Here is a 12225-nt window from a genome sequence, read left to right as displayed (position 1 = left end):
TGGGTCGCGTTTCCGATCCGGTGGTAGATTCTGCGAAACATGGCTCTTGCTAGGGCTCGTGTTAGTAACGTCGTCAGGTTTGAGCCCCGTGAGCTCACCTACTAGTTAAGGTTCCGCTGATATAGCCTCAAGGCTATCAGCTTAGGTAGAATAAAAAAAAACTGTTTTTCAGTACAGCAATCAACTTTTTTTTAGCTCTCTGTATGATGACTTCGAATATTTTTTTTATATTTTTTGGTAACTTGACTTGAGGTATTGTGTAAAAGTAAAAAAATCACATTTAATCTAAAAATATAAGAATACAGATAATAATAAGAACAAATATGAATAAGAAAATAATTATTACGATCGTTCACTTTTAGAGTTTCTCAAGAGACTTTATATCAATAAACAATGATTCCATCAAAACTCCCACAAAGATACAAGTGGCGTTTACTATTGGATCCGGTAATCTTCGTCTTTGTGCAAACACAATAGATTGGCCTCAAGGTGCTGCGGAAAGGGGATATCACCTACTGAGAAATCATCTCGCGAATAATTCCCACAAGGGCTTTTTTTTGTATCGGGAACGGTCAGTTCGGCAAAAACCGAATGAATATGATTTGGTTTGGCGGCTCATGAATATTTTTATGGCAAAAAATAAATTTACCGAATTATTACGTTGACGAGCGTAGAGCTTCCGATCTTTACTGGAATGGGCGCTATATGAGCATTCAACATACCTAATTTTTGTTTTTTCCATGTTCATATTCAGACCCACTCGGACAGAAGCCCTACTGAGGTCTTTGAGCATTGTACTGAGGTCCTCCAGGGTCTCGGCCATAATCACAATTCGTCTTCTCGCATTAAAACTGTGTAATATCATTAATATCAAAACTTACTAATTTTACAGGAGAGTATTTTATAGGTTTAACATGTGATATTTTTCTTATTTTTTTACTCTTTATTTTTTTACCAGATACTTTATCTGTCTTTTAAAGTAAGATAAAATGATGTATTAATTTTGTAAAAAGTAGTCAGAATATAGGTAAACTAAAAAAAAAACTAAAACACGCTATTTTGACAGTATTTATGAGAAAAATACTAGTGACACAAATAATTCCGCATATTAACTCAATTTCGAATTTTTTTGGAAATTGTACACTTTTAATGCGAAAAGACGAATTGTGATTTTTATTAGAAACGAGCCAAAAAAATATCGATTTTAGAAGTCATCGAACCCCCTTTATTTCGAGTAGAAAAATAGGAGCGGGTTCGCATTTAATTTTAGCTTCGAAGGCATGCGAAGTTTATTTAATACCATTGTTAGTTGTCACCATCGACAAACTCATGCTTCTGTCGACAGCGAAACACAAATTTGGTTAAAAAAAATTTTTATTTTTTTTATTTCTTAGATGTGTGGACGAGCTCACAGCCCACCTGGTGTTAAGTGGTTACTGGAGCCCATGGACATCTACAACGTAAAAGCGCCACCCACCTTGAAATATAAGTTCTAAGGTCTCAATTATAGTTACAACGGCTGCCCCACCCTTCAAACCGAAACGCATTACTGCTTCACGGCAGAAATAGGCAGGGCGGTGGTACCTACCCACGCGGACTCACAAGAGGTTCTACCACCAGTAATATTGTCAAATCGTCTGCAGTGCAATTTATAATAAGTTTTGATAAAAAATAGCAGTTGAACTTTTGCCTATGAGGCTATTCCAGCTACGCTCTGACGGGTAGGTGAGCTCACGGGCTCAACCTCAGAGAATTTGCTAACACTAGCCCTAGCAAGAGCAGTGCTTCGCGGATTGTACCACCGGATCGTCTCTCGGTACTCTTCGTCGTAATCGACGAGTTCGACGAGGACGGTGACCGGTGCTTGAGAGTCCTAAAAGCACCGAGAGTGAATTCGGGGGTTCCGACAAGACAGGTTTCGGATGACGGCGGCTTTGCCTTGTCACATCGTGGTCGTATAAGTAATTAGCGGCGGCCATGATAAGAAGATTTTCGTGTCGCGCCGCTTTGACGAATTAGACCGGTAGCTTATACGCCTGCAGCACAAAATGAACACTGGTGGTAGGACCGCCCTGCCTATTACTGCCGTGAAGCAGTAATGCGTTTCAGTCTGAAGTGTGGGGCAGCCGTTGTAACTATACTGAGATCTTAGAACTTATATCTCAAGCTGGGCAGCGCTTTTACGTTGTAGATGCCTATGGGCTCCAGTAACCACTTAACACCAGGTGGGATGCGAGCTCGTCCACCTATCTAGCAATAAATAAAAAAACACTGCTAAAAAGTCTCGGCTTTCTTAACACAAGGTGGCCTATGAGTATTTAGTAGGCAGCGGCTTGGCTCTGCCCCTGGCATTGCTGAAGTCTATGGGCGACGGTAACCACTCACCATCAGGTGGGCCGTATGCTCGTCTGCCTAAAAGGGCAATAAAAAAGAGCTTGTAAAAAGCAGTTGTTAAATTAAAATTTTAATTTTAAAATTAATTCATATTTCTAGTGTAATCTTCAGAATACAGAGCAGTTACAGCAAAATCCACTTCAGTGGCTATAAAAAAGCAGTTTAGTAGTATTTAACTATTGATAGTAGATCTAAACGAGGTGACCTTGTAAAGTAACACCTATTTTTTTCTTCAATAGGGTGTATTTTTGTAAAATCCTCCACGCTGAGCCGCGATAACTCGCACCTGTCACCGCACCGTGGGAATATGGGTATGTATGTGAGGAGCCTTAATTCCGACGTAATAATGTAAGTATGATGGCGGTACGTTTCTGTTACCTTTGTCAATTGTTATTTGAAAACATTTACTGTAACCAAATCTGCTTTTACGGTTTTATTTCGCGTTTATCGGCATTACTTTTAGCTCTTACATAATTTATGTGTATTATTTATAACTCCCTACATAGTTTATGTGTACTATTAACTATGATTATTTTCAAAAACTTAACAGTTTCCGTGGTCACGTCCTTAGTACCTACGTTTTATTAGAACAACTCATGAAAACCGAAGAAATGAATATTAATTTTACACATTGACATTTTTGACGAGTAATCGAATTGCTAGGTGACCGTCATAGTACCTATATTAAAACTACCTCTACCCTCCATAATTAAAACTGATCTTTCGCTGGTGTACGCGCATGCGCAGATTGCAATCCCGGGAGGATTTCATCCCTGGGTAGGTAATAAAAATAAAATTAAACATTCAAAGTTTGAGTAAATACTTTGACCATTAGTGTAAGTGAGATGATTTAGTTTTTATTTTATTAGCAATACGATAGATATCAACTATCTACATCTAATTAAATTATCTAGATGGATGGCGTTAATTGTTACACTTATCACATAAAACATCTAAATTTGATGAATTAATATCAATGATTAGATTATTTTTTTAACGATAACAATGCATTTTTGTCAGTCATAAAAAGCGTGGGAAAAGTAGGTACATAGATCCTACTAAACTGTGTTGTACCAAACGTGTCAAATTGGAAAAACTAGATCGTAAGTTTTGACTTTCATACTAGAAATTCCCACGTTCATTTAAAGAGCATATCCACAAATATTTAAGAATCAATCAAATCGTTTTTTTTTGTGATCTTGGACGCGACCCGGAAACAGCCCCGGATACGAGTCTTTTTGTACAAAACTCAATAAAAACGAGTTGATGTGGGCAAAGGGATGTTTTTGTAGACACCTGTTTCCATGTGAAACATAACAAAAAAACCGGACGAGATTTGAATAATGAAATTAAAAGTTTTGTTACATCAATGATGTAACGTATCCATATGTATTGTATTGTTCGTAAGTATTGTAAAGTGCATTTATTATGATAATTTCTTCGTTGTTTGTTTGTTTGTACCAAAGTCAGTAAATACTCTATTAAAACTGCTTTTTTTATTGCTTAGATGGGTGGACGAGCTCACAGCCCACCTGATTTTAAGTGGTTACTGGAGCCCATAGACATCTACGACGTAAGTGCGCCTCCCACATTGAGATATAAGGTCTAAGGTCTCAAGTATAGTTACAACAGCTGCCCCACCCTTCAAACCGAAGGGTGGTTTACTATTTATATTTTAACCTTTACTATTTATTCTCGTGTTTATTATTTTCGAAGTTTCGAACAGTTTAAATGAACTAATTGTAAAACAAATTTAAATTTGTTAATTACCAATAGTACGGATACGAACGCTACGCTTCGGGATCTGACAATAAAAAAAAAGAACTTTGTGATAAAAATGACCGCACCCCTGTGAACTGACACATCTTTAAATCTCAAAAGAGGGTCGCTGATCCCACTTCGTCTTTTTTTTTTTTTCATTAATAAATTACAGCCCTTGATCTGAGCGAGGAAGGAAGTTGTTCCGTTACGATTTTGTTGTAAGTTTCTAAGTAGTTCACACGCTCCAGTTTAGGAGAACTATGAAGTTTGCCTCATAGGGTATTTAGGTCGCATTGAAATTGATTTTTGTATTTTCGAGGAGGTAATTCTATTTTTTTGTTATTGCTTAGAAGAGTGAACGGTCATTCGGCCCGTCCGTTAAGTGTAAGTGTGCGCATTAACTTGAAAATACATTAGATGGATGGGCGTGCTCACAGCCCACCTGGTGTTAAGTGGTTACTGGAGCCCATAGACATCTACAACGTAAATGCGCCACCCACCTTGAGATATAAGTTCTAAGGTCTAAAGTATAGTTACAACGGCTGCCCCACCCTTCAAACCGAAACGCATTTCTGCTTCACGGCACAAATAGGCGGGGTGGTGGTACCTACCCGCGCGGACTCACAAGAGGTCCTACCATTAGTAAGAGAGGTCCTACCATCAGTAAGAGAGGTCCTACCACCTGTAAGTTACACTGAAGATAATGATTCGTTTACGAATGTACTTTTTATCGATCTTTTATTGTGATATCGCATTTCGAGATAGGGATTCAAAGTCGTCATTGCTGGTAACAAGATTTAGATTAGACTTGATTGTTTGGAGACAGAACTTGGCTAGACGTTGGTAACCCAACCACTCGGCAGACTCAAGCCAAATGCACTGCTAAGTGTGTTCACCGGAGTTTTTCTGTGTGCTTAGTCCGAGTTTTTTAACTTCTCGATCGCGTAAAAGTTAACTCAAATTTGTATGGAGTTGGAACAGCGCCTCTAGTGGCAAATGAAGGGAAGCCAACTCCATACAGATTTGAGTTAAATTTTACGCGCTATACTTAACTAGCTATACTTAACTAGCTAAGTGTGCTTAGTGCGAGCTTCTTAACGCTCTCGATAGCGTCAAAGTTAAGCCAATTTTGTATGCATTTGGTTCAGCGCCCCTAGCGGCAAACGTACGCAAACGATCCCATTCCATAGACAAATATGAGCTAACTTTTACGCTATCGAGAACGTTAAAAAACTGGCACTAAGCACACAGCACACTGATCCGAAAAACCGATATCGGTTGCTTGTTTTCCCAGCGTCCTGCTGTACACATCAACGCCATGTGACGAGTGACGACTGACGAGTTGTTCACAATTAATAAAAGACGTCACGCAATCGCGTGGGGACAGGTCACACTCGGTTGCCGCACGAAACTTATTTATTTACTGCTAAATTCAAATAAACAAACCATACTTAACCTTTTTTCTAAAGCGTTAGAGTCTATATACTGGAATCGTGTACGTAAATAAAAAATGTTCTCATTAGAAAAGCTGATTTCGATCCGACATTCAATTCTGAACCGTGTCGTCTAAAGCATTAGGTCGTGCAGTATTATGCTATTAGCAAAAATGCATTGCGTTTTGCCGCCAATTTGGAAAATGCGTTCGAATTTGGAATATTCCTTCAATGTTCTATCGAAGTTTTAGATTGTGGTTTGTATTTTTATGTTGGTTTCAGTAGTGGACGCACCGTGGGAGAAAGCGTAGGGCTAATCAATATGAAATATGTATAAGTTTAAAAGGTTACGGATACACCTGGAATTATGAACGACTATGAACCGTATTGTGTATGTAAATAACTACGCATTAATTACGTAGTTAGGTTTGAGCAGGAGTTAATTGGTGTGTGACCTAAATAATTAATATTTAGGTTGAAAATATGGGTTCGTGATTTCGCCTTTTTTGAGTATCAACAATTTCGTACCTACTTAAATTTGTCTAAGCTTCGAACACAGTCATCCGTCACGAAAGACGTAATTTGAAAGTCACTGTCTAAAAACATAATTTCATAATTACTTGATCACGACCCGTCTGATGTTAAGTGGGTAGCGGATCGGATAGACATCGACGCGAATGTTAGTGGACGCACACAATAACGGCATGGCGATGCCTACCCTCGTGGTCTTCTCTAATAAGCACTACAATTAATCTAAGCGCAAACAAAAAATATCTTGACCTTTTTTTGTTATAAAAAAAATACATCGATAGTGTTGCGAAATTCTCAAGTCCACAAAGAAAGCTACACGCTAGAGGACACCAACCCTTGCACCTTCAAACATTCCCACACATCGTGAGAACCGTTCACAACCCTCCATAAAGAACCGTATTCAATCGCCAGCAAATTTCATATACAAAAACAGCATACTTCATGTTCACCTTCCCTTTACGCTACACGGGGTTCATGAAGTACCGTGTTATTTATCAAGGTGTTTCGAACGATGGAATAACGTACTTCATGGACTGGGTGCGTTTCAGAAAGTACCAAGTTTATAATTGAAGAGTGCGTGGGAAATAATTCCGGTGCTTCCTGAACTCGTATACGGTGTAGCATTCCCATACAATACAGGGTAGGGGAGCGCCGCGCGTAGCTTCACTTTTATTCATATAAAAATAATATTTTGTTTAAAGAAAAATATTATAATAAAAATATTTTTAATTGCTAAATTTTGTAAATTATATTTTTGTAGATTTATATTATTATTTTATTACTCAAAAGCAAGACAACAAAATAACCGAAAAAAAATTTTTTTTGGGTTATCCTTTTTCAAGATTAATTCCTAAATTAAATAAAAAATGATATTCTTAAAAGTAGCATTAGTTTCTTCACTACTCAGTTTAGTATAACTTTTTCAACCCACTAATCCCGCATTTAAGTTTGTAGCAGCTTAGATTGAAAGAAGTTTTTATTGCATTTTGGTTTGTCATGTTCGGTTTTTGGTCATCGAGATAATAACGAGATGTTTCTATTAAGAAAATAATAACTATTAATAAATATAAATAACTTATTTACTTTATATTTAAATACGTTATTACTTATTTAATTGACTTATTAAATTATTTTAAATAATAAAACTTGTTTTTGCTTTATCTTATCCCTTCCAATTTTTCAAAAGGTTATTTTTTTATATTATTGTGAATTAATATGTTTCTGTTGAGCTCAGCTCTATAAACATTCAAATAGCACATTTAAAAATCTAATTGGTACACACCGAATCGAACTCAAACTCAACTCTACGCTGAACCACTAAGCCATAGCTCCCATTCACAACAGGTTAACCGAGCGAGCGAGACGGAACGAAAACAAAACATTCCGACACAGTTCCCACGCGTTTCTGAAACGTGTTAGAAAGAGACAAGCGTATTTCCTCGTTGCAGCCACCAACCGGGATGAATCAGGAAAGAGGGCAAATTGAAATTTTTATTCCTACATTACATACGTGCAATACTTTCACACAGTCTGTCTGACCTCCATAGAGGGAGGACGTGTTCTAATTTTTTTTTGTAATGGCTCGTTGTCTTATTAGTTAATTTTTTTTTATTCCGAGAACTGGTCATCCTGTGAATTATATTTATTTATAAATATTTTTATGAGTGTCAAAATGCCTACCAGTGAAGACGATGATTCGCAAACCGGGTTCATCTCCGAACCAACCCCAGGAATGTCAAAAGCGGAGTTAAGAAAGGTAAGAGAAATGTAACATTCCCTATTTTAATAAGTATAATCAAAACGCATCTGTCAAATTTAAATTTAAATTCTGTTACATAGGTACCCAGAAACTGGTGATTTATTTATTTTAAATTTTCTTCAATTTTTTAACTGTATTTTTATAAAATTGCACTGGTATTAATTCGAATATATAATTTGAAAACAAAATCGTTACATTCAAAACATTATATTATCGGCAGACGTGAGTATTTAGTGAAGTTATAAATGGATTAAAAAAAATATGATTTGTGAAATTTAGCACCAAATTCGTTTGCAATAAGGTCACTTTTGTTCACAATACCTTCAGCGTAGAAAAAAAACGTATATTTTGAAATTCATAAAATGTTCCAAATTCCAATACCTACCTATGTTCTTATTTTAAATCTCGCGACAATATGACCAATACCTATGTTCTTAATTTAAATCTCGCGTGACATTAAGACGTTGACCATGAAGTATTAGTTAAAAGTTTACGATGATAATAGATATGAGAAAAAGTTTTTTCTTCACAGATTATGGGTATTGAGGCAATTTTTTAATTTTTTGTTTCATAATTTTGCGCTGGCAGACAAGCCAGTTTAAACGCAACCGAAGCCGACACCCATAGATTATACACTTAATATCCGACACCCATCTAACTCATTTGACAATAACAATAAATTAATAACATGCTGACCAACCACGACAAACGAAAACTGAAAAAATGGTGGTACGTCTTTTTTTTTTTGGAGCGGTACTATTTCCTTTTGCCCGGAAGTCGGTACGTTCCTAATCTAATCTGCGATTTCCTGTAGAAGAATGATTACTATTAAACGTTTTTTTTTTCTTTTCTAGACGAACAAACCCATAATGGAGAAGAAAAGGCGCGCTCGGATAAACCGCTGTCTGAACGAACTGAAAGACTTGTTGCTGGACTCTGAGAAAGATGTAGGTATATGCAAATAAAAAATAAACTAATTTAATAATTAAACATAACGAAATTTTAAGTCATTAACATTACATCTTGAGGGAGTCCGTGTAGAGTACCTTCTTTATTTCGCGGGAAAATCGTGTTTTTGGATCACTCGTAATTAAACTACAGTTAAAACAATAAGAGTTTTATTGTTGCAGCGGCTTACACAGTTCTAAGTTATACACATTATAATTTTTTTGTCCTATATATTTTCGGCGGTAAAAAGGTCCCGTGTCACAGACTATCTTCTTTTTTTCACCTCTCGTGCGTTCCGGATTACGCATCATAAAAATGTGCGTTTTTAAACGCCACAATCTCTTATATTACAGCCAACTCGTCACTCGAAGCTCGAAAAGGCGGACATCTTGGAGCTTACCGTGAAGCACCTTCAAAAACTTCAGCGCCAGCAGCTGGCGGCCGCGATAGCCGCAGACCCCGCCGTGCTGCAGCGCTTCAAGTCCGGTTTCGGCGACTGCGCGGTCGAGGTACGCCGGTACCTGTCGAGGTTGGCCAGCGTTCCAACCGGACTAAGGCATCGGCTCGGGAACCACCTCACGTCTTGTATATCGGGGATCGAAAGACTGCATCCCCCGGCGGATTACGGGTCACTAGTTCCTGATCCGTTGAGGCTGGACGACGACCGACCGAGCGCCTTCCATTTCGTCAAATCTTTAAGGCCGACCAGTCCGCCTCTGAGTCCGCTGTCCTGCGACTCCGCCTGCGACTCCTCCACTGAACTAGAAACTCCCCCGCGTCCGGTCCAAGCCTTCCCCTTCCCGACGCCGCCGAGCAGGTCCGCGTCGGATCAAGACTCGAGCCCCGAAACCCAAAAACCTACAGTATCTTCAACGACGATATCTCCCGAAACTTTGAAACAGGAAGCATTGAAGACCAAGAAATACATGGAACCTTTGTCCATAGTTATAGACGTTGAAAACTACAAAATAGGGATAGATGCGTCCCCTAAGAGGGCCGTGGATTATTCAATACGGCACAAGCTTAAAAGACCGATGGTCGACTTGACTGGGCCGATACCGAAACTGCCCAGAGTAGACCCGGAGGGGACACCCGTAGTGCCAGAGAAAAGAATGTATCGTTCACCGGAAAAGGTATCTGCCTTCAAGCGAGTACCGGAACGACATCCGGTTTATGTTGAAAGGAGATTGACTATACCCGAAAGTATCCCATCGGTTGGCGAAAGATTATCACTTCCAACGACATCTAGGACGGTCATAAGTCACACGGCGGTATCGTTAGCGCAATCCTCTCGAAAAGACCAAGATAGAGAGACCACGCAAGAGGCCGATACGAGTTCTAAGTCTCCGGGGCAAGGGACATCGAGTGGTTCGGAAATGTGGAGACCCTGGTGATTTGCTGAAGCGTTTCAAGTTAGAAGTCGAACAAGTTATCAGAGTCTTTGTTGTACCGATCTTCGAATGGCCAAACAAACAGCGTTGTTACTGTTGGAAAGACATAAAAGATACGACTAAGATGATAAAAGCACAACACTAATAATACGAAAATAACTCGGTTTAAAAAACATTTTAACAAGTTATTTATTTTGAAAAGAAACGATATAAAAAATCTTATTAAATTTTACAATATTCTCTACGGTCTTGCGACCAACGAGGTCCAGGAGGACATAATTAAAACTGATTTTACGGTTTAAGCTCGCATTTTTTTAATTGCCATTATCGTATTTTTTAGGTTTCGTAAATATTTCAATAAGATTTCGTGGTAACAAACGACTGTCTGTGAAAGAAGCTTTAAATAACATTATTGTTCACCGCATTGAATTAATAACAAAGATCTCAATCCTTATAAAGTTCTAGTGTAAGTTTATTAGATATATTTTTACTGGTGGTAGGACCTCTTGTGAGTCCGCGCGGATAGGTACCACCGCCCTACTTATTTCTGCCGTGAAGCAGTAATGCGTTTCGGTTTGAAGGGTGGGGTAGCCGTTGTAACTATACTGAGACTTTAGAACTTGTATCTCAAGGTGGGTGGCGCGTCTACGTTGTAGATGTCTATGGGCTCCAGTAACCACTTAACATCAGGTGGGCTGTGAGCTCGTCCACCCATCTAAGCAATAAAAAAAAAATTATATATATATATTTGACACCCAAGCGATTAGCAAGCACTAAGGCATATCTTTGTCCTTATTCATATTATTACGAAGATTTAATGTTTAGTTATTTGGTCGATCGTTTCAAATCTGTTATGAGATTGGTATACACCACGAAAATAAAGGTAGCGTTAATAATATAGAAATGTTTATACACGAAAATACCGAAGATATACCTAAAATGTGATATACAAAACAGAACTTTAATCGATTAATAACCCTTTTTTATTAATACCGGTATTTGTACCTAAAACTAATACCCATTTTTGGGTGAGCTTTTACGCTATCTAGACCGTAAAAAAACTCTCACTAAGCACACAGGTGAGTTGAGGTCGTCCACTCATCCAAGCAATAAAATAAAAAAATAAGCGAGTTCTTTTCTCACGATATTCACATTTAATGAATTATCGATATTTCGATGCCGTTGCAAGGGCTAGCACTAATAGGATGTGATAGTTTTTTTTTTATATTCTTTATTAGAGCCATACACCTATTAGGTTAAGTCGGCTTAGGATTTGATAGTTATAACAACAAAATTAGCCCCAGTATTAATAACCTTAATAACCTTATCAATGCGTCAATATATCGTTTTTGGTTTGTTGGTGTTTACAAAGTTTAGTTTTTCATTTTTCAGCGTGATCCAATGTTATCGTTAGACGTTAACCAAGTATTTTAATTTTTAATGTAAAAACAACTTTACGTATAGGAAGCTTATGTTGATATTTACCTGTGCGGTATGTCACTTTACGACTTTAAGAAAATTAAAAAGATTAATATTCAAATGAGTTGCAGTATTTTATTTGCCCGATAACAAAATTAATAATAATAGCGTTTGTGTTATAATAAAATCCGAACAAATTCTACAATGTTATCGTTGCTATAACGTATATTTTTATGTACATAAACCCTCTGGCAGTTAGGAATGTAAGCTTGATGCCTCCCTAGGTCCTGTTTATCGCGCCGCCCTCATGCTAGAATAAATCTTATTAATTTTGATTCAATATTTTTTCAAATCGTATGTGATTGAATATTTCGACGATTTTTTTCAAATCGTATATAATATGATTGAATAGGGCATACGCTAGCCTAACCTAGCTCGCTTTGTCCTTTCCCTCTTTCCACGGTCGAGTGGTACGCGAGACGCTCTATCTATTTTCTCACTCTAACTCTTCCTAAATTGTATCTTTTCTCTCTAGCCGTAACGAATCTGTCGCGAGTTAAATTTTACTCTCAAGGCGTTTAAAGAAATT

At 37.7% G+C, this 12225-nt stretch overlaps 1 protein-coding gene across 1 annotated transcript; it reads left to right on the top strand.

Annotated features, from left to right (window-relative positions):
• Nucleotides 1-7643: 7643 nt before the first annotated feature.
• Nucleotides 7644-11760, top strand: LOC101736360 (transcription factor HES-4-B). The gene is made up of 3 exons (XM_004927069.5): nucleotides 7644-7875; nucleotides 8733-8825; nucleotides 9180-11760. Exons 1-3 carry the CDS (start codon nucleotides 7780-7782, stop codon nucleotides 10218-10220), a joined length of 1230 nt encoding a protein of 409 aa, XP_004927126.2. The 5' UTR covers nucleotides 7644-7779; the 3' UTR covers nucleotides 10221-11760.
• The last annotated feature ends 465 nt before the right edge of the window (nucleotides 11761-12225 follow it).

The sequence above is a fragment of the Bombyx mori genome, chromosome 8 (assembly GCF_030269925.1).
Source record: "Bombyx mori chromosome 8, ASM3026992v2".
NCBI classification, from domain to species: domain Eukaryota; kingdom Metazoa; phylum Arthropoda; class Insecta; order Lepidoptera; family Bombycidae; genus Bombyx; species Bombyx mori.
Note: the sequence above shows the minus strand (reverse complement) of the source record. Positions and strands in the feature narration are given on the sequence as shown.